At 36.8% G+C, this 24131-nt stretch overlaps 1 protein-coding gene across 4 annotated transcripts in view; it reads right to left on the bottom strand.

Annotated features, from left to right (window-relative positions):
• The window catches only part of FAM185A (family with sequence similarity 185 member A), a 44617-nt gene that overhangs the window by 11135 nt on the left and 9351 nt on the right, over window positions 1-24131 (bottom strand). For 3 of the 4 annotated variants that reach the window (XM_064505303.1, XM_026097666.2, XM_064505315.1), the window contains exons 3-6: window positions 20330-20422; window positions 15222-15360; window positions 8707-8748; window positions 1105-1200 (exon numbers count right to left, since the gene is read on the bottom strand). In XM_064505303.1, coding sequence (XP_064361373.1) covers window positions 1105-1200; window positions 8707-8748; window positions 15222-15360; window positions 20330-20422 — 370 coding nt within the window. The remainder of the gene's footprint in view (window positions 1-1104; window positions 1201-8706; window positions 8749-15221; window positions 15361-20329; window positions 20423-24131) is intronic. The other variant, XM_064505322.1, reaches the window with a different exon arrangement.

Raw genomic sequence — 24131 nt, 5'->3', positions numbered from 1 at the left:
CATGCAGCTGATTTATCACAAACGGGACATTTTCTGCTCAGCAGTTGTCAGCAGTTACTCTGAATTTACAGGGTAAACGAAAACAGAACTTCATCAACTTTGCCTTTACTAAACTACGCTGCCAGAACAGATGTCAGGCAATGTTTTGAAAATAACAATTTGTTTTTTTATTAAATACATTCCATTTTACTACTCAAAGAGATAATATGTTATTATTGACTCAAAAGGTAACTAAGACATAATATAAAAATGTACTTCTTCCCACAAATGGAACAAGAATAACATGTACAGAAGAATGGCACACAAGTGATTTCAACACATTTCCTTCATTAATTTCCTTCTATAATTGCTAGATTTTTACCAGAACTGACAAGGTGGCATTAGCTCACACATAACCACAGAAGGCTACCAAATACCACGCTCATTTAAACTATCCAAACCATCTGACATGATGCCCAAGTTGACTATAAAAACCACTGTAGAGTGGTTTTTGCCAAACTGGGACTAACAAAACATAATCAGGGCATTGTGTTTACAATACAATGTCTTCTGCATGTCGAAACTATGAATCTAACTTCAGGAGTGAGTTTTTAAACACAGAAGTTTAGTGAATAACCAGCAGAAATAAGAAAGAATGCTGGGGAAAGGCCTTCTCATCTCTGTTTTTCTGCTTTCCTGTTTAAGTTTAGAGTCTCAATACACAACACCGCATTTCACCAAGAAAAGGCAGGAAAAAAGCAATGTAGGCTTGTGATGTTTGTCACTCCTCACACACATATCTCAGCATCATGGAGGAAACGGTACTCAAGGCAGACGAAGATTGCAAACCAAGTCAGCTCCAGAGAATTCTGCTGGGTAGACTGTCATTAAAAAAAAGTATTAATAAAAAAATCTGTAGATCTATTTTAAATATCCTTGTCCTCTCTGAAGAGTTTACTGTATTGTAAGTTTTCAAATACATTTTCTAATGATGAGGTAAATGAGAATGTAGATAACCAACAATCACTAAAAACTAATTTTTTCCAGACAGATAAACAAAAAACCTCACGCCCTTTCTTTTTTATCATAGGTTGCCACAAAAAACATTTACTCCAGTTTGCTAACCTTTCTGGGATTTCAGATCGACTTTTCTCAAGTGACTGACATAAACATCTATTGCCCCATGCTGTGTAGAAGCTTTCAGACTTCCATCTGAGGAATCTAAAAAAAAAAGAGAGAAAATAAAAGGATTGTGTCCCATTTCTCTTTTTAAATAAAAATATACTATCTTTCTTTATTCTTTTTCTTAGTTTCTGGATGTGCATAGAGAAACACAGTCAAACTTTCAGAGCTGGCTAAAGCAACAAAACCAAACCTGACTGAATCTTGCCAATTTTACAAAGTGAAAATATTCCTGGGAGAATGCACTTGATTAATCGTAACCAGGATGTCTAGCATTTATACCCTCAAAGCTTTCCATCTAGTTTTAGTGTTAAACAAACTGAACCGGAGCTTTTCTGATCCAAGATCTCAAGCATAGATGCAGAAGGTCAGAGTATGTAACACCAAAAACACAGAAAGGGGTTATTTCACCCACAGCTAAAACTAATTTCTTTGTAGCAGAAAATACCGACAAGGAGGAAAGTGGCCTGTCCCCGTGCAGTCACCTGAGCAACTGGCACCATCTTTTTGCTAACAAAAAAACAATGATAAGAAGTAGAACTGGATGTGAATGGTTTTCCCATCTCAACAAATTCTACGTTAAAGAAGTTTTGTTCCAAACCTGAAGAAAAAACCAAAATTTTCATTAATTGACATTAATGATGTGGAAAAAGTTTTGCTTGGCTAAGTCACAACGAAACATTTTATTGAAAACTGTTATAAACATCCTTAAAAAGTTAAGTTTCAGAATGAAATTCATACTGAAGCAGAAAAAAATCATATCAACCAACCTTTCTTGGGGTGGTGGTGGTGGTAACAATCAACATTTTCAAATAAAAACTATTTTTGCAAATATTCCCCATCAAATTTAGTAACAGCCAATCAATTAATCTCCACACAAGCCTGACAGATTCGCTTGCAACAGATACAGGAAATATCCAGGCTCTAGCTTTTCTGTTTTAAACAAAACACGTAATTAGCTCCTTTATCTGCACTATGAAGAAATAAAGAGACTCCCAATAGGATAGTGACCCCTTCCAGGCAAAACAACTGCTAAGTCTATACAGCACAATCAGGTGCCGGCACTTTACAGAGACCAAAGATGATTTAATGAAACCTTCACTACTAGTCTTCAAATGCAAAAGCAGCTCTTGCAAGATTCTTCATCACGGAAAGCTGCCTTCTGCAAATCTAGCAGTGGTCCTACAAGACTGAAAAGGGCTATCTTTTCCAAGTATTTTTTTCAATTATATAAAAAAACTAAAATTCTAAATTTGTGAGGGAAGCTGGATTCTGTTTGCAGAAGGAGTAAAGAGGATACAGAACGCAGGAAGAAGGCAGCAGGCACAGATTCACCACGGCACAAACCTACCGGGAAAGTGACAATACTTGCAATTTGACAGCATTAACGAAACATTACAGCAGACTTTAAAATACCTGTTTAGCTTTGATTTATGGAAGCAACATGAAATATACTTTTTGGAAACAACTGAGTATGATTTATGATTTCTGGAAACAATTTTATACTTACGAAATTAAATACAAATACATAGATATGAATTAGAATACTGAGAGACTTAAAGTTGGCCATCGCTTCTGCAATGTCTATTAAAAATGCTATTCAAGTTTCAAGTCTCTACAACTCTTAAACAAACAAGAAAGAAAAGAAATGCAGGAAAATGGAATAAAAAACAGCCAAGACAAGGTTAGATAACAAAAAAATTAAATAAGTATTTCAACAAGAAAATTTATTCTGTATCAAACAACATAGTCTGGTAGGACAAAATGCATAACTGAAATAACGGACACAATATATGACAGGAAAAAAAGCAGTAAGGCAATTTATTTTTATATGTAAATACACACCCAGCTTTAGCTAAGACTAATGTAAATAACTGAGGATAAAAAGCATGAAAAAGAAGTGAACACTTTAAATTCAGAATTTGTTAAGGGCTGACAACTCAAGGGGAAATACAAGGATGAATCGCTCTAAAGAAAACAGAACAGATGGTCACTCTTGAGCAACTTCAGCTATTTAAGAATTTGCTAGTACAAAAAAATGCACTGAAGCAAAATGTCCTTGATAATGTTTTGTTAAGCTTTGTAGAGAATAACTTTTCCACAACAGGGACCAGCTTTGTTAATCTTTTTAACTCATAAGAGAGGAAGCCTGATTCTGGTCCCAGATGGGCAAAGCCCAAGATCAACTGGAGCAAACTGTTGAACTGTGGCCCAACAAAGAGGTTAATTCTCAATTAAGAAAACTAAAATAAAAAATTTGCACAAACTGATACATGAAGTAGTACGCAGATATTATATTAAAGAGTTACATAAAGAAATACCCAGAATTCAGTTTTCATGGAGGAATCTTAAGAGGTGCTCTACAAAAAGTCCAAAGAATAGCAACGCCAAGAAAAATGGCAAGCTTTGACAGAATCTCTTCTGCTAAAACATCATGGCAGTTCCCTTCTTTTGAATTAGAAAAATTAGAAGGCATCATAGACAATTAAAAATTCTTGATTTACAGTGAAAGATTTATAGTGAAGCCTTAAAAAAATGTGCCATTACTTGCTTAGAAATAATCTTACAGATCAAGCAAGTATTTTTCCAAAGTGATCCATTCTCTACATCTAGCCTTTCTGCTAGCACAGTTTAAAGGATAATTCATAAATCAGGTAACTTGAGAAAGACCGCAGAGTGACAAAACTGAAAGCTTATTCAAAGCACTAAACTTTTAGTATCTCCTCTCCCCTCATTTTATAAACCCAAAAAGCATTAAAGAAAGGAATGAACACAAGAGATCTTGCCTTAACCCAAGAAAAAACATGTTTACTTTTCCCAATAGTATATAATAACTGACCTTACTCATGTTAAAAATGAGTGGAAAAACTTTCATTAATTTTAATGGCAAAATACGACATCTTTATTACGATTTGGTTAAGGATAGAAGAGAATGTAAGATTCCATCATATGTGAAGCATGAGGAAGATTTAATTCCTACTTAACTGGCTATCTCATATTGTTTGTTCCTAAAGATTGTTCAGTTTTTTTAGTTCATTGTTCCAAAATCAGTCAAAGTCAAATGAAAGGTATTATAAAAAAACAAGATATATACATCAAATAGACTAATAACATGATACGACCAATATTAATGCATGAAAGTAAAATCATTAGCAGTCACTAAAACTAATTGCTAAAAGAATGCACACGGAAGTTAAACACATTTATACTTTTAAGCAGCAAGAATAATTCCTATTATTCTTAGACAACAGCTGCTTTTACTGTATGCTCACAATTTTAAAAGTATTTTCTCCAGGCCATAAAATGTGCAGAACACCACAATCTACGTTCAACATGAACCAAAGGGAGAAAGTCCTTTAATAGAGAGAGGGAAGGGGAACAGGGAAATGAGGATGGTGATGATAAAGCTAGGTAGTAACTCAGTAGATATTAACATAACCATAATAATGGACTCTCTCAATTCCTTTTTTGAACTTTGATTTTTTCATATCCTGATACATGAGGGATAAAAATAAACAAACAAACAAACAAAGGCAGCTGACCCGAGCCTGCCTGGAGAGCATGTGTGCTTAGTATAAAATACAGTATGGAAGAAAGCAGGCAAGCTTAGTACAGGATACAGTACAGAAGAAAGCACGGGAACAAATGAAAGAATTGTGTTTGTCATTAGGAAAACACAAAGAGAGACCAAGTTCTCAGACATGCCTTAAAATGAAGGCAAGAACATAACATACTTAAAGCAGATAGCAAAGACTGTATCAATGGAAGGAATTTCTATTGTGAGCCAAGTTTGTGCATGGATCATATGTTACAAAAAATACTTAAGAGAAGTATTTTTAAGCAGGGACCATAATGTCCTTAGTGGAACTTAAAAATGGGGGTTTTAATTTAAAAATTCCCTGGATAACTTATTCCAAGTTGAACGCTCAGGGCAAAAATCACAGATCCAACGTACTAGGCAACTGCCTTATAGCCCCCCCACGCACATCACAACAGCCTCAGACACCTCAGCTCACCGTCATGTCAGGCTACACGCAAATATCAAGTAGCTGCTATATAGGTTTTTGACAAAGCTGAAACTTTGTTCTTTATTGTTAGTTTTCAGATATCTTATATAGTGAGTCTGTCACAGCAAGTCACAAAAGCCTTTAGGTCTTCCACTGTGTGAGCTGTCAAAGAAAGAGGTTAGAAGAATAAAACAAACTGACACCGAGACCTTTACAAAATGTCTTTTTTTGTTTGTTCGTTTCTTGGATCTCTGTATGCCAGAGGAAGTCCCTGCTGCCTCTAACCTGGAGCCATTCCCCTCCCCAGAACGTCGCTTCCTCCCCTCTGAAGCAAAAGCACTAGCACAAATTTTCTCATTTTTGACAACACGAAACCCCGTAAACATCTGCCAGCCAACAGTTCCCTGGGTTATATTAACTGGAACAAGGCCAGCAGATGAAGGTTATTCCCCTCTACTCAACACCTGCCAGACCGCATCGAGAATCAGCGTCCAATGTTGCAGCTACCACTAGAAGACAGGCATCAATAACCTGGAGCGAGTTTGGCAGAGGGCCACAGCGATGGTCAAGGATTGGAGCCCTTGCCTTTGAGGAAAGGCTGAGGGACCGGGCTTGTTCAGCCTGGAGCAGGGACAGCTTCAGGGGACCTGGCAGCAGCCCCGAGCACCTGCGAGGAGCTCATCGAGGAGACAGCCAGGCTCCTCACAGTGGTGCGGGGCAAGAGCACGAGAGACAACAGACATAAGCTGAAACAAAGGAGGTTTGGACTGAATATAAGGAAAATCTCTTTCCCCTTGAAGACAGTCAAGAAGTGGAACAGTTTGCCCAGTGAGGTTGGGCAGTCTCCATCCTCGGAGGTTTTCAAGTCCAGATGGGATAAAGCCCTGAGCAACCTGGTCTGACCTCACAGCTGATACTGGTTTGAGCAGGAGGTTGGACTAGAGACTTCCCGAGGTCCCTTCCAACCTGAATTGTCCTATGATTGCACCAAATAAAAATTTAAAAGATTAGACTAGTACTAAAAACAAAGTATTCCATCACTCTTTTTAAGACTATTAAGATTTTTAATGACCATTTTTAGTAGTAACTTACACTAGGAATAAAAATAGGCCTGGTTGTTTTAAATGAAAAACACATTTAAAAGCTGTATAGCATTTGTCCCAAGTAGAAAAAATCTAGTAGAGGGTTGGAAAACAGTGTTGGAAAACATGGTGTAGAAAAAAGCATAATCACTGCTTCCATATTTTAACAATGTCAATGTCAAACATTACCAAGTGCTAGACACCTCAAACTGCAGAGTTTTGGATAGGGTGTTCAAAAAATAAAAATACATTTACATGTAAAAATAATACAAAATATTCAGACATAAATCAGATAAAACAGTTGTTTTATCTGATAGAACAGCTTGTTCTAAATATAACAAAAAGAAAATACACAGAAAAAGGAGAGAGTAAAAGACAACAGCACCAGTTTCCACTTTTAATACAGAATTATACAAGAATACTGTCGATCTATACAATTGCTTGTTTTTTCCCAGGCTAATACTCTGAAAAACATCCAACATCTCAACTATGAGTTAGTTAGACCTGTAAATAAATCTCTCAAAAGCTAAAGATACATCTCCAAAATCTAGAGATGAATACATTTTCCAGTTAATGAATAAAATGTATTACTAACTATATAAAATTACAACCTCAACTGGATGAAATGAAGAATAACTTCTCTATTTTCTGCTTTGAGAGAGCCTTTGAGAGGTAAAAATTATGTAACTGAACTCTCTCAGACCCAGCAATGTCCAGTAACACTGTCTCCTGCTACAAAATTTCTACTTTCTTGGCTCTGTATAGAATGTATGCAATATCAACTCATTCACGTGAGTAAACGATTGAACGATGATATGAACTCAATGTTGTCTGCAGGTTTTAGACCTGCTTTGGAAACATACGTCACATTCTTCAGGATCTTCATTAAAGGAATAATTAATCTTTCTTGAAGATGGGCATAAGCATCCCAACCTCAGATTAGCCAAGACTGCAACACCTTTGCAGCCCAAGCAGCAGTAGAAATTCAGAAAACCTATGGATGTAAAAAGGCTTGAACAGTGAAGAAAGGGTTTTTGTTAACAGCTTTATTAAGAGCTGATGCTGACAGTCGGTTTGCAGAGAAATAGGTATCTGCATGCCTATGAAAATGCAGCCCAGAAAGTCAGATGATCTACCTTTTTCTTCCTATTTCTGTCATCAAATTTCTGTCAATATCCAACAATCCAGCAAGCTATCCTGTGCCCTATATTCTTCATACATGAAGGTATCCACTTCTAAACCTTTTCAAAAAAATTTTTAAATTTTTTATCTCAAGTTGTAAAGAGTTGACCTACTGAATCTTAAAAGGCATTATGCCTTTGAAAAAATCCTTAAGAAAAAGAATCTAGATGGGGCTTTACCCTCTCCAGGAAAAGGTTAAGTATAATTAATCCTCTCAGAATTGAAATCTGAAAAATAAAACAGTTCAACCATCAGATACTTCCTAATGTTTAAACTGAGCTTGATTAATTAAGGAAAATAATCATCATTTGTTGGTGGAAATAATTATATCCTGTGTTAAAAAAACATTATTTAACAATTCTCATATTCCATGAGTTTATTTAACAGAAGGAAAAACAGAACAACAAGCCTGATTTAAGTCTGTGGTTTAATGACTAACTCATAAGAATGTGTATTGCATTCATTTTCCAGGGATGTAAATATAGATTGCTCAGAAGCATAAAAAAGTTAAATAGTACAGCTCATTCCTGTAAGATGCTCAGAACCAGGATCATTATCATTAGCAGAAGACTGAGATTTGGGTCTGTAAACATGTTTATTTACAGAAGAGGAAATCTTCTGTGAAAGAAGACACTGAATCTTGGCTACAGTTTGTTACTTCAGTTTTCTATCAGAGAAATAAGTGGAATTCCAGAGTGTTGCACTTCTGTGTCAATGCACTGTAACAAAGCAAACAAAAAGCCCTAGTATTCTCCTAGACTAATGTAGTAGTTAATATGATATGTTATGTTATCCCATTGTATAAAAGCTCAAATTACTGGGGGCGGGGGGGGGGGGGGGGTGAGCTACCTTTATTTTATTTCACTGTGAAAAACAATGGCCAAAGCAGTATTTTAAAAATTTTTAGTTTCCCAGAATCTTTTTTTGAACACAACAGGTAATTCACCAATGATTACATGATGCTACATGATACAAAAATAAAACACAGCTAGTCTTTGAAAATAACAGATACAGAACAAGGTTAAAAGGCAAAATGACTACATTTGAGGTACACTTAATTTTCTTCTCATGTCCTCTCTTAATCTATGAGAGGATATCTAGGCTCAGCCTAACGCACAAAGCCCAGTGGGTATTGTGGCATCAAGGGCTAGAAAGTGCTCTTTCCCTTGTGGAGTTGCCTCCTTTTTTCCTTCCCTGCAAATAGTTAACTTTTAGAAAGCAGTAGGGAAGAGTGGAAAAGGAAGGTATTATCTTAGAGATAAGGCAGAACCTACCTACTGTGATACTCCCTGTTTTGGTCTGTAGGGTAGTGTTACCTATTAGGGAGAGAGAAGGAAAAGAGACATTTTAATGTTAAAAGCAGATTTAACTGTTTTCTCAAATCATAACAAAGATTAAAGGAGTGTGATCCCATATACACAATAGTATTACAGTTGTAGTAGTATATTTGACTTGCATATAAAAGCAAAACAGCATAAAAAAATTACATTGCTTAAATACTGTTGCTTTATATACAGACAAAAAAAAAAAAAAACCAACAACAACACATGGATAAGTAACACTGAAATGATTCCATACAAGAGAAACACTGAATAAAGCTTGAAGACACAGGCTTCAAGGGCATGGGAGAGAAAAGCAGAGAGGCATTTTGAGGCTAGAGCCCATTATTTTATTTTGGGCCAATTTTTTTTTTCCAATTGTTCAGATGACTGCAACAGCACTATGGTTGATTAAAGTAGTTTAATAGGATGAGTAACAAAGGAGTTATACAGACAGCTAAACAAAATACCATCCATCTGAGAGCGACAGACAGTGAGTCTGTGTGTCCAGACACACACATATGTTTACGTGAGCCTGGAGAGTCTGGAAAAAAAATCTGCTCTCCAAACTCAGGATGGGGATTTTCTACTTGAGCTTGAAGGGCTACTTCCTTGCCAACTGCCTAAGGAATCCCTGGAAATTGGCTACTCCCTCCAAACTTAAGTGCATGATGACCCACTATCAGTAGTTTTCATCAACTTCATCAGGATCCAAGTGTGTTGGGATGCCTGAAGAACATCAAATAAAAGAGCGCACAAAGCATAAAATGTAGAATGGTCTCTTGCTGAACTTGCCAGTGCCTGTTCAGAGTAATGCATAGTATTTCATCCTTAAATCTCATAAAATGAGTGCTGCTCTTTACCTATGGCATCACAAGAATCTGAAAGGACGGGAGATGCATCTTGCAGCAAAAAAAAAAAGCCATTTATGCTTGTCAACAGTCTAAAAAAGCTGGTAGAACATTTATAGTTCCATATATATACACAATACAGTACATGTATAACTACATCACAAACAAAATGCTTTAAGTGAAAAAAACTAAACCACATCAGTTCATTCCTATCACTCCTTCATTTTCCCAGGAGACTAGCAGACTGAAAAACAAGATTGATCACACTAATTTTGTCCAATTTGAATTTAATAATACATGGTATTTATGAAAATCTTCAGATCTTTTGGAAGAGGCCTCTAAAATTTGCAAGCGGATCAAGTTCTGCTCCTAACACCTTCTGCAACTACACAGCAGTAAACAGACATTAGGGTCGAGTGCATTCCATCGATATGACCTGCAGTATTTTTCTTAGTGGTCCATGGACTGGAAGCTAGAAAAGCAGCCTGTTATCAATAATCTTATATTTATTGTTCCAAGCACACCCTGCACAAAATATTTAGCAGTTCTGCATGCACAAAACCATTTTTCAACGGACTTGAAAGAGGTTTGGCTTTACTGTTTCCCATCCCCACTCCGCGAGAGGTATGTGCACTATACAATTATCCAACCTTTTCCCTTCCTCTTTTCATCACTAGTACTTATTTCTGTACAACCAACAATGAAAAAATCCTAGGTTTTGTAAACTAGCAAGCCCCATGGAGCTGAAGCTACATGACACAGGGTCTGAACGCAGCTCCTGGAACTTGTAGATTTGCTGGTCTGTTCTTCATTTTTCTCATTTTTTTGTTTTCTGTTTTGTTAAACAGATCCCTGAAGAACATTAAACACTGAGAGATCAAACTCCTATTAATCACTAACTGATATGGCAGATATGACTAAGAATGGTGACAGGTACAGGCCAAATATTTAGCTAGAAGAGAAGCTGCTTTTAAAGCAGAGAGGAATCTCCTGCTGTATGCGACCTGCAACATCTACAGACTATGTATAAAAACATACTTTTGGTCACATAGTTGTCCCACGTAGATCAGTATTTATAATTATGCTAACCTACTCTTTTTCAGATACTTTAGGGCAAAGAGGGAAAGACCTGACTAGACATTACTGGTTTCATTATCATATGCAACTGAATTCAGTAGTGTAGTGCAATACTATAAAGATCAAAATCTAATCTTTTCAAAAAAATATTGACAAGAGTGGCTTAATGTTTTGTTGTTTTCTTTTTATTGAAAGAAATAGTTATAGTCTTTCCCATCACATATAAGCTTTGCTTCTCCATAAGCACTGTAAAACTTCCAGCTATAGTATTGCAAGTGAGGGTTAGTTAGACCAAGGGCAAGATAAGGCTTTGGGGATCTAAACAAAGGCATCACTTTACATTGTGTTATTTCTGAGCCTTCAATTTGTTTTGATGGCTCTCAAAGAGATAGTGCTATTCTAATGCACAGAAAAGCAGAAACAGCCATGTACCTTTACACCACTTCGATTTTCCATTTTAAATCTGAATCAGACTAAACTAGAGAAGTGAATATAAAGGACCTACAATAAAATACATTTCCACAGTCCTACTTTATATACAACAGTACTTGTCAGAAACTTATCTGAAGTTTATGGAACATACTTTTGTATGTCAGATTGTTTTAGGAAAGAATTATAAAGTGCTGAGCTCAAGCATAAGGTACTTCCTTCCACACATTGCAGATTTTCTACTTTGCCTTATTCAGGTTACTGACAGGACAAGGCAGCCTATGTGTTCAGTCTTTCCTATATATTAATCAGCATGTAAAATACATAGTTACTCTAATACCCATATTTTCCCATGCAATTCTCACAAAATGAAGCAGCCCTTACTTGACTACAACATAAGAAAAGGTGAAAGAAAAATAAGAAGTCCTGCATTTGAAACAAAACAATCCCACACAGCAGTAAAAGCTGAGTGTTGAATATCTGGAAAGCAACTTAGCAGATGAGGACCTGCAGCTCCTGACAGACACCAACCTGAGCATGAGTAAGCACAGAAGGTCAGCTGCACACAGAGCTGTATTAGCATGAGCAAAGGCAGAGGGAAGTGATTATTCCCCTCTATTCAGCACTTGTGAGACTGCATTTGGAATACTGTGTCCCGTTTGGGGCTGCCCAGTCAATAGAGATACCGAGGTACTGAAGGGAGGCTGGAGGAGGGCACTAAGATGATTAGGGGGCTGGAGCACACAACACAAAAGAGGCTTGAAGAGCTGGGTTCATTTTGCCTTAAAAAGAGAAGGCTCAGGACTGATCTTATTGTGGTCTTTGGCTTCCTAATACAAGGGTATAGAGAAGAAAGCCAGACTCTTACTGGGGGAACACAGCAAAAAGAAGGGATAGTGATTACAAATTGCCACAATGGAAATTATGATTCAATCTAAGGGAAAGTTTTTTCAGTATAAGGGTAATTCCAGACTGGAACAAGTTGCCCAGAAAGCTTGTGGAATCTCTGTCCTTGGGGATAATTCAAAGTTCAACTCAACAAGGCCGTGAGCAAGCTGCTCTAGTTGACCCCGCTTTGAGCCAGGGCTTGGACTAGATGTCCAGAAGTCCCTTCCAACCCAGATTATTCTGCAATTCTATAAAAAGCGACTCAGTCCAAGGCTTTGGCATAGTTGCAAAGGAAGATGAGTTTAAATCCCTGTTTATTTCTCCTACGTGCCTCTCTAAGGAGAGACGTTTCACTGAAGTTTTTGCCCTTAGATACAATAGCGTATTTCCCAGCCTCAGAGCTGCTGACTTCTTGTTTTCCAAGTGCCCAATGGCATCTGAGATCTGTAATGCCTGCTACAGAAGCCGATTAAAATGACTCAAAACCAATTTCTTCAAATAATACATTCTTCTTTTATCCTAAAAGTATGAAGCATGCAAAAGAGCAATTAAGAATGCTTACATGTGCATTCTCTTATTCCTACCTTAATTTCACCTTGCAATACTCACTAGGTTCAGCTGGGACTGTTTATGCTATTCAGTTGTGGATTGGACTACAGACAAAAATCTGTGCACTCACTGATATTCCCATAGAGATCCTGATCCCCCATTCTTAGGGTAACTTTTAAAATATTTTAATGACTTCTGATCTGAAGTTAATTGGGAATAGTATATTTCTGAAAATTTCCTATAAGACTGCTGGATTGAAGCAGTTAGATTTTCCATTAAAAGGTGCGATCATTTACAATACGGAAGTTGTTTTGTTATTTTGAAAAAGCTTGTGTTATTACTATTTCCTGTAGTGAGAGTAAGAATTACAGCTTTTCAGAGACAAGCACTTTCATATGATAAGTTTAAGAAAAATATCTTTAAGTAAAAATCTTAAATTTTCATAAATTCCTTAATTACTAGTAAAGTACAAACAGTTTACACAATGGAAGAAGGAATGAAATCTGGCAGACATTAAAAAGTTAACTAAACTTAATTTAAATTTAAAATTAAATGTTCAAAATACTACTTTTATTCATCATGTTATCAGCAATACAGGTATTTTATAAGAAACCATGAGAGAAGTTTTCATTCTGTAACAAGAACACCAGACAATTTCAGCATTGTTAAACATGCGGTGCACACAATATGCACTCATTTTCTTGAAAAGGCTTAGGCAACCTTTTGTCTGTAGCTTGTCTGTACCATGATAGGTTTTTTTTGTTTTTTGTTTTCTTAAGTGGCAGCAGAGAAAAGTGTTAACTTCTGTCTATATACTCATATCTCCAGGATCTGAGATAGTAGACAGCTGTAAGGTTGCTTAAGGACTACAATACAGAATTGCCATAGTGTTTCTGCACAGAGTCAGCTGTAGTCTTTCAGGCCTTAATTTTAATTTGGCTCAGGTCTTTCCAGAGCAGAGTTTGCAGTGAAGCTTGGCCACTGACAGCAGTTGAACTGAACAGCCCAGGTTTCAACTGCAAAACAGGTCTGAGGCAGGTTTGTACAGATTGCACTGCTTTGACTTCCTCATAAGTTTTAAGTGCAAAAAGAATGAAGACTAGCTCAGCTTTCTGAATGGATGTACCAATGGTATGCCAATTATAACATGGGCATACTATCAGCCAAAGGAAACTTCATGAGGCAAAGACTACAAGTGAGCATCACCGATTTAGTTTTTCTAACTTCTTATAAGATTCTATGTTTTCCACTAATATACATCTTTTAAAGTCTAACAATATTTGGTCTTACTACTGAAAGATTATTGAGGAGCATGATGCTTTGCAGGAAATACTCTTCTGAAAAGAGAGACTGGAAATACCAAGTAAATCTTGATGTGCAAGTTCTTTTAAAAGAAAGTTAAAATAATGTTAGGTGTTCCAGACCCATTTAATAAAGAGCCCATGAAAATAACCCTGAAGTCATGTCAGAAATAGAATTGTATCCAAATTATACAGACATTTGTTTTCACATTGCTCTTTAGTGAAATTATAATGAGGCATTACTAAGAGGTAAGTCAATAACTACAGCTGCTATTATTTCATTTTTGTACTGAGATAACAAAAAAACTTTTGGATGAAGAGTCATGAACACACAAACTGACCATTCCACAAGATGATTATGTATGTTGGAAGTTATAAGAGTCAGCTTTTTGGCTAAATTACTGGTAGTAATACTGTCTACATTTTAGAAAAACAAAAAACCAAACCCTTAGTTCTGCCTACACATGCTGAAATGAACTGTAGCTAGCAAGTTTAGAAACGTTTTCAGCTTACTATACATCAACAAAGGAGCTGCTCCTTTAAAGAGGAAAGGAGAATCATTTCTGAAGCAAGATAAAAACATGAAATTGCAGCGAACTGTTTACAGGGCACAGAGCTAGAAGCCTGAAACTCATATCAGCGTCACACCCACTCTTCACATATCCTAGAGTTTGTTTTACTTAACAGGAAATCACCAAACACATTATAGCACAGACATAGTTCAGTGGCAATTTTGTTAAATTACAGCTACACACTAGGTTCCAACTCTATTATTTATACGAAAGACATCCAAGTTAGTTTTAGTTCTGGATGAAGAACAGCAAAGGGTAGAAGGATTAAAGAATATTTTTCATCGAAAAGATTAGAAACTGTCACCATTCTATTAGTACAGGGTGCCAGCACATATACAGACCATTTCTGATGAAAACTTCCAGATAAGACGAAATTCTACCAGAAATCTTACTAGGAGCTGGATGAGTTAACTTTGCTGGTGAAGAAAACAAAGCTGAGGGTAGAAAAAGCATCTTTACTCCCCCTCCCCCCCCTTTTCTTTTAAATACAGTTTTCAGTGCTTCATTTTACAGCATTTTAGTATATACCCTTAGCACATATGAAATATTTCTTCCCTATAACATAGACTTTTTCCTATTCCACAAGTAGTGCACTTAACGAAATTTTAGAAATAAACACAGTATGCTATATGGTAAGCTCATACTCATTAATTCAGCCTCTAACTAACATTAACTTGTTTTGTTCATGTACTGCAGATGATTATTTAGTGACAGGCTATAATGTTAGTCCTTTTGTTATTATGAACATTATGGATACCTTTACGATGGCTAAATTTCTGACAATATTTCCTTTCCTATCTTACCATGAATACTTCCTAGTAGAATATCACCAGTTACTGAAGACAGCGATGAAGATTCTGCGTAGAGATACTTAGTTTTCAGCAGCCCGTCTTCAGTGGATATGTTGATGGAAGTCCCCTGCAGTTTCTCTATACTCACACTCTAAGAGAAATAAACTTAAATAAACATAATGGAAAACTTGTCATCCCAGTTTGAAAAGGCATAAAGAAGGAACACTACTAAAGACAGAACAAATGGAAAGTAGGCTTTAGTGCAAAACAAACGGAATTGAGTTCTTGGTTAAAAACTGCACAAGATAATAAACAAAACGCTCAACATCTTCATCCAGCTCTAACCAACGAGTTAATAAATCTTTATAATATTCTTATGAATTATTACCTCCATCATACAGACAAAGAACCCAAAGAGCCAAAAACAGATCAGTGAGAGAATAACTTGACTATTCTAAAAACAATCAAAACACTTCATTTTGAAAAGTTAAAAAAAATTTGCAGCCTTAATAACTAAGACTTAATGCTCATATGTGATTATGACACTTAACAGCTTTGGTAATCAGCTTACTGTGACCATATACCAAAAAACCCACAGCTTTTCTTATTCCATGTAGCTATTTATGCAGACTTTTCACTTGCTCTCTTTGTGAACATAGCTTCAGTGAAAGTTTACAATTAAAAAAAAAAGCCACAGCTGCTCTTTCTCTCAGTGTAATTGTCTTACCTTGGTTATCCCCAAGCTACACAAAGCCTTGGAAAATGAGGGAGATTATCTGTTTCTATTTTTTTTTCCTTCAATAAAAAGTAAGAGAAAGGAAGTTTTGGGAAATTGTGCTGTTGATGGATTTGAGGAGTAAAAGATGGCAGATACGAGAACATGACCTATGTACAAGTAACCAGTCTTGCAACTAACTTGAGACCATATGAACAAAACAGGTACCATTCTCGTGAAACTACCGTAAGAATTTAATACTATCCTTTTCAAGTTAAAATTGATTTATGATGGAGTCATACAATAGTTCATGCCTAAGCCCCATTTAACAGGCTTTTAATTTGCTCTGACAAATCTGACTCTAGGTGAATCTGTGCAAAATCATTATTCACTAGATAGTGATTTACAGCCTTCCAGTTCAAACTGCGTCTTATGTCACTTTATCTTGATACCCACTTTGTCATTTTAACATTGTTATGCTGTGAAAAAAGCTAATACAAAAAAGCCTGCTGTCCCTTCCAGTGTTTTGTTCCTCTGCAACTACTAAAAAAAAAACAATGCAAAGAACTAAAACGTATAAGGCTTTCTCAAAGTAAGCAAAAATGTCAGTCTACAAAGAAGGTTCTCACCCTTCGCCTTTGCTGTGCAAGACTGCCAGCTAGATTCTTGTCCTGTTCATGCCAGAGGGACTGAATGGCATAAACAAGCTCAAAAAATCTTGACTGAGAGAAATGGTGAAATCATCACATCACATAAGCACAGCAGAAGAGAGCTGTAAGGCTGCTTCCCAAGAACACTCTAAAGTCTTGATATAAAGGCTATGCTATGGCTGAAGAGACATGCTGACAAACAGCAATCAGTATTGCAGAGAATTCATGCAACACTGTGTCCTAAAAGGTGAGCTAAAGAGGCTGACTTAGTATTGACTATGCCATAGCCAAATTATGCTGTGATCTGACTCATCCATATGTTAAGCTTTATGCTGCCTTTATACCTTAAGTCATAAGACTGCAGCATGGACTATTGCTTTAAGACTTCTTACATAATGTGTTACTAGAATACATAGTAGGTATCTAATAGTGTTACACGCTGTATTAACTTTTAAGAAATCTGGTGATCAGAGTGCTGTGTTACACACTTGTTGCCACATAGCTATAATTTTAGTCTCTAAAAATGTTGCAGTCTGGAACTATGCCCCAGAATCTGAAGATCAATAATAGGAAAAAATAATGATATTAAGACGACACAATTTGAAGCTATGGCAGCTGACTGTACTGATGTGACAGTAATTCAACCCTTCAGTCTTTTGATGCTTCTAACCAGACAAAGTAGAGGCCTTACCAAATATAAGTTCAGATTGTGTCTGCCCTTGAAATGAACCTCAGAGCTCCCCACAGCTCCCTCAGCCACTGCCATAAAGGATGGCAAAGAGCAAAACTTCCGTGGTACATAGCCAAGGCAACAAATAAAGATGCCACTGTCATTTTAGGCTCTATGATCTAAATCTATTCTGAAGAGCTAAGCATCCTGCAAAGTAACTTGCCAATTTTAGCAGTGCCATCATTGCTATCAGCAGAACAAGAATAAAGGCAGCCACGCTTTAGGAAAACACAAATAGGAAATGTCTGCATAATCTAAGTGCAAACTGCCTGCCTAGGTGCTTTCCTCAACAAGGAAAGGAAAGCCCCAAAAGCTTCAGTTGTTGCCATGGTGTGCAGGTTCTGACCCTATTTAGAGATTTACCTTATCTATATTTTATGAGCTACCTTACTTAAAAAAAAGCCTCACTTGCCAACTCACCTTGCTTAACAACCTCAACTACCTTTCTTATAAATTTACAGCAATAAGCAAGTCACCTTAATACATAATAAAAATTAAGTACCAAGGCAGCCAGTTAGTATAAAAAACCTATCAATACAACAAACATTTGTTTTAGAGGAACCAAAATCTGTTTTTTTGAGTGTGTGTGTTTGGGGGGGGAGAAGGGTGGAGAATCAGACTGCTGAAGTCCAGGACTAAAAAGTATTCTAGATCCTGTGACTTTTCACTGAGACTAAATATATTTTCATTTCCAAAGTATTTAACTTTTATGTATTTTTGGCAGAATGTAAGTGTTTGGTTCAGTTAAATAAATGCTATATAAGAGTCCCTGTGGCACAAATTAGCTAATGACTCCCCAGTTAAACAGAGTAGATTTTGTCCATTCATCCACAAGATTTTCTGGGAAAATTCCCTCCCTTGAGGGTAGAGTCTTGGGAGCTGCAGTTACTGAGACTGACCACGTGCTCAGGTTCTATCAGTTTTTCCTCATCCTTTTTAAAGGAAAATATGTCAGTCATTAATCATAAATCAGACTGAATTTTTTTTTTGCACCTGAACACATTTTCAAGATGGAAACTAATGTCTTGCTGTGTTTAAGTAAAACAACTCCTTCCTCACATTTTCTATATTTCTTGGCTTTGTTTTTTGTGCTACCCTTGCTCAAATATCTGATCAGCATATTCACTGCTCCCCCCCCCCCCAACCCCTTGAAATATTCTGCCTGTTTCTGAAGTGTTTAGTGTCTTCCACCACATCCTCGCCCCATCCAGGAGGGAACTGAAGAATCCCTGACAATGCTGGCTTATAACAGAAATGCGGACAGAGCCACAACTACATAGTGATGACTACAACTGATGGAAGAAACATCTCATACAATCACACATGGGAGATGTAAGGCAGACTGATTACTAACAGAAATGGCCAACTAAGAACAGAAATCTCCCACTCTTTCTAACCATACAGCAAAGTTTATTAATAAGAATTTCAACAATGAGCCAAAATTCTGTTCCATATTTGTAAATATGTGAAGAAGGCTGTAAACTACCTCTGCCTTCTTCCATTCCCTGCAGCTGCTAGTGGCTTAGGACCAATCCTAACTCCATTATCTAGTAATAGTCCCAAAGGAACTGCTGTTCAATCAGCACTGATCAGTCCAAACTGTGGCATCAATGTGGCATGCCACAATCAGACTTCAACCACTCTGCTTTATGCTGGAAGGCTGTGCTGGGATGAAGTGTTCATTTTAAAAAAGTATGTATGCGCACACACACACAGAACAGCTCAGCTACAGCAGCCTCAGGGCTCCTTTGTACATAAAGATGGCTAGCATCCAATGCAAAGAAATGTAGGCAATTTAATGTTGATAATTTTTCATAAATCCAATGGCAGATTACTCAATTTACAGCATGAAGTTGTATAAAAATCAGATTCTGACATCACATGGTCATTTACAAACTGCACAACAGCACCAAATGGAACTTTATATAGGTGAGTTTGGACTCTTGGACTTAGAGCTTGGGCTCATTTCTTTTCTCAGTGAGGAAGAGCTACCTGTATGTTTTTCTGATTCCTCCCAATGTTGGGCATTTATCAATTCTGACTTCTGCACACAAGCTACTTCCAGACTTGACTTTGCTCAGCATGCACATACAGCAATGCTTCTGATCTAATAAACCTTCTCATTATGATGCCTAACCATTCAAATTGAGCCCAAGAACCAGACTGGGTCTCAAAGCTGTAGTATTATGTAGGGCCTAGCTCTACATTACTCCAAATAACGGAGATTTGACTGGTTTTTGTCCTAATATATAGAGAAAAAAAATATATATATACATCATAGTAGTATGAGGTTTGTCTCATACTGCCATCTGCTGAAAAAAGCATGCTACTCCTTTCTGGAATTATTTTTCTGTTCCTGGTACTTCTCACTGAACCTCTCATAAGATTATATGAGATTGTATTTCCTCAGCTGCAAAGAAATATACAAAACCTGCCACTTCAGCTTTTATGACTGTATAATGCTGGAAATGTAACACACATGCAAGTAGCAAGCCACTACTCAGGAGACGCTAAAACTCAGGTGTCTATTGCAGAGTTCAAGCACATAAATATCAGTCAAGTAAATTTAAGTCCATTTTGAGGGTCTACATAATTAAGGCCAATGAGTACTTATGACAGATTAGTTAATGCAATGTTAGAAGTTTTATTTTTACTCAATAAGACGCATTAGTGCGTAAAACTTAGTGGTTCATATAGTTTTGCACAAGAACAGAAACTTCTTGTAGGAGTATTACATTTTTTAATTAAAAAAATAAAAGCTTAAGTTACATCCTACAAGCTCCATGTTGATGGAATGCTCACATGCTTTTTGTTTTTTTTTGTGGAGCCTCTGTTTACTACTCCAAACCAAGCATAAGATAAGACAGTGTAAACAGACAGATAACTGTACGTTAATAATGAAGTGACAATTAACCAACAGTGATCATTAAATTTTGAAGAACATTCTGAAGGATGTTTGTTATTTTGCAACACACAAGTTGAACTAGTGACATCCACTGGAAAGCAAGCTTCACTTCTTACTTACACCCTTCTCTGTAGCGTGAATATCTGTATTTCCACAGAGCGTTCCAAGACCAATTACTTTGCCTCCATTTGTCCGTATGTTGATTTTATGACTCTGAAAAAAGTTTAAAATTCATAGTTAGGACAAGCACAACTGGAGAACAGTTACCTTGTTTTCAAACTGCACCACAATAATTAGCTTGGTCTGCAAACTTCTGTTTTACTACTTAGCCTTTTTTCTGAAGTGACTGTGGAAGGTGCCAGTTATTTCCAACGGAGTCAAGCCCACAAAATCACCTGTCTTTGCGGCAAGAAAGAATAATGCTGAGGAACCCTTTAGTATCAATACAATTCTTTGAGCAAAACAGTCAGTACACGCTGAAATAACCAGCATGGAGAAAGATGGATCTTTTGTTTCTAGCATAAATGAAATCCATGGTATGCACATATCCAATGCTGCAGTGTAGATTAAAGACCTGAGCTAACAGTAAGAAACTAACGCGCATACTGGAACCAGTATAGCTAGTGTCACAGAACTCTCCTTAGGATTATATATACACAGCACTCAGCACAACCTACACTTGGAGTCACATTTGTAAACCATATATTTCTATGGATACATCCCAGTGCAAACCTTAGGCCTCCAGGTAATTATATCAAACTAAACTCGTGTTTCACTCAAGCCAGACTCTCATTCAAATTAGGTACTTTAGATACAGCATCTGCATTGCTATCAAATTTTTCACAAAGGAACAAAGTTTTAAATCGAAACACTATAACCCCTTTACCTTTTGGCTGCTGCATGCAACCAACAAGAAAAACAAGTTAAAGAAATATACCAAAAAGGGGAAAAAGGTAACAATTATATTTAGACAAGCAAGAAATATACCACAAATCATAAAACTACTTAAGAGAAACCAATTCTCAAAAAGACAAAAATTAGGTCTTGAGACTGAAAACCAATCATGCGGGGGGGGGGGGGGGGTGGCAAGGGAAGAAAGGTAGAGATCAAATTTGAATAATATAACTATACATTCATAAACTAACTTCTGCAACAAATCTGATTTTAAGACAACTATGGATCTCAACAGCAAAGCTCTGTTTCTGCTGAAAAGGGCATTAACTCCTGTAGATGGTATTTAACTTAAGACACTATCTTTAAAGCTGACAAACAGACCTGAAATTTTCAAGATATTTAATGATTAAATATTTACCTGGCTAAGCCACAAAAAATTGCATTAACTGGTTCTTATCAGATGGCAATAACATTGAGACCAAAAAAGCAAAAAAAAAAACTCCACCCATAACCAACCAAAACCATCAAAAATTGTGAAACTAAGTTTCCAACATGGAAAATACATATGAGCAGTACAAAAATATTTCTGATACACATCAAGAACTGGAAGTTTTGTGTGGCTTCATAAGACAGGACAAACTCTGGATCAGTGTTGCCTAATCTTTTCATACCAAGCTTTGCTTCCTCTTTCTTCTTCTTCATTTAAGAAGTTTCTCCAGTATAAAATGAAACAATCCAAACTTGAGACTACTGTAGCATTTCAGGTATTTTTTTTTTTAAGAGACTGTAAATCACTTAGCTGTTCAAATAAGCTTCTGTCTACATATAGATGATCGTCTCATATATAGTAAATAGGCTAACCCATAAGTCTTTTCAATGATAAAGTTAAATTCAATGCTTCAGCTAGACATACATGGCTCCTTTCAGACAGCTGCACGTTAGTCACACCAGACTCATGGTTAAAGAGCAAATCCCTCAAGCATATAATTCAAAGAAAATATGGGAACTCATGTTATGAATCAAAAGAATTAATATAACAATGGCTTAACCAATATGGCCTTTGATAGTTAATTAAAGCAACCTATCATACACTTCATTTTCTCAGACTTGTTTTACCTTATCATACTTAGGATAGAAAAACCTCTATGAGAACACACAGGTCCCTCAACTTTTTCCCCCCAGAATTCTTACTATGACACTCCCATCCTCTCAAAAACAGGCTTTCAGAGGTAGATATCAACACAGAGATCTCACTGAAAGCCAGATTTGCTGGGACATGAAGCAAGCTGTAATGCTCAAGTAGATTCCTCAGAATACTCCACTAGCTCAAAGAAAAACATACTGATTTGTCATAGGGCTTCTCCTAGCAAGTGAGAGTGAGGTTTGAGCAAGGAAGAGGCTATGAAGGCTGCCACAGATATTAAGAGAAAGACTGAACAATTCTTTCAGTTCAAAAGAGAAAGGACTGTGGTGCAGATCTTTGATAAACCAGATTCATACATGGCCTGTGGTAAGGAAACGTGGCATGTCTTCCAAAGCTTGTGTGCAAGACACCTGGAAATTCTAGTTACCACTGGCACAGTCAGGAGTAATCACCGGACATCGTGACAAATAAAATTAAAGGGCTTCCTTGGTCCCACTGTCACTGCTAAGTTGATGGATTGTAATACAAAGCAGGACAAACAAAAGAAAAGAGAGGCAGCACTGCTACACTAAAGACGTCCTAGAACTCAGAACCATGTTGTGGAATTACCACTACTGTCAATTGACTTAGACTCAGAAGGGGTAGGGTGAACTGAACTTCAGCCAATTGGCAGGGGGAAGGACAGAAAGAAAATAACCTCTCCACAAATCTCACTGGCTATATAATGTCTAGCACACCAAGAATACCAGTGAAAAATACATCAAAAAAATAACAAAAGTCTAATCTTTTCTGTTCAAGTGCTATCATGCATGAATAAGGAAGGCAGATGTCAAACAAACTTCTAGCTTCTCTCTAAAGACATCAAGCATTATTCCAAAAACCAGCAGGTTTTTCAAATTAAAACTTAAACAAATAACTTCTTCCAGTCTGTGGCAGGTTCAGAGAATTAGCAGTTGTGAAACTGTTCACTAGTGCTCTTGAATAACCCCCACACGACCAGATTTTGCTGGGGTTGGGTTTGGCTGCTGCTGTTTGTTTTTGAAGTCATGGATCAATAATCCTCTGCTCTCTGCTGTAAAAAAGGATGCTCACATTTTGCTGGTCAGTGAGGTCTGTTGATGGCACGACAGAGAAGCAACATCAAACAGCTCTAACCCATCCAGGAGAGGGCAGTATCTCTTCAGTTTGCTCAGTGAGACACTATCCCTGAAGGAAGAGCTTGTGCTTGCACTTGTGCTGCACTGCAGAATCTATGGTCTAGAGTTAGAGCTATCTTATTATAACCATAATACTTCTTAAAAACAAGATTAGACCAAAAATTGACTGTACAGCTAAATGTGATACTGTAATTGTACAAGTTTATATGGTTCTGCTCCTGCAAACACCTACATGGTCAGTAACTTTTATTCAAAACCATTATCCCAGTACTTCAGAGTCAGCTACTTTTTTTAACCACTCCTGGTTTCATTATTTTGGCTAAAAAAAGCCAAAGCCTTATAGTCTACTCAAGCTTCATTTTAAACAAGCGTTTCAATTCAAATCCACAGTTCTTTCCCGATTCTTCACATATTTAAATGTGTTCTATCCAGCCTTCTGAGACAAGGCTGTTCCTCTCATCTAGTGCTTAAGGGAACAAAAAAGCTTCCCATGTCGCCACTGACATAGTAGACACATTGAGGTAAAGGCAGAGGGGAAACATTTCTTACACTTGCTGTTTTCCCTGACATTTTTTGTGAACTGAGAGGGGCTTGATAAGTTGAAAAATACATCAAGCTTTTCTCAAGGAAAATAGAACTTTGACCTTTTGATTTTTTAAGAAGTTCAAAATTTTTCAAGTCTCTTAAAACTAAGTCTGAGAAAAGATCCCTACAAAATTAATTAGTT

The sequence above is a fragment of the Dromaius novaehollandiae genome, chromosome 1 (assembly GCF_036370855.1).
Source record: "Dromaius novaehollandiae isolate bDroNov1 chromosome 1, bDroNov1.hap1, whole genome shotgun sequence".
Taxonomy (NCBI): domain Eukaryota; kingdom Metazoa; phylum Chordata; class Aves; order Casuariiformes; family Dromaiidae; genus Dromaius; species Dromaius novaehollandiae.
Note: the sequence above shows the minus strand (reverse complement) of the source record. Positions and strands in the feature narration are given on the sequence as shown.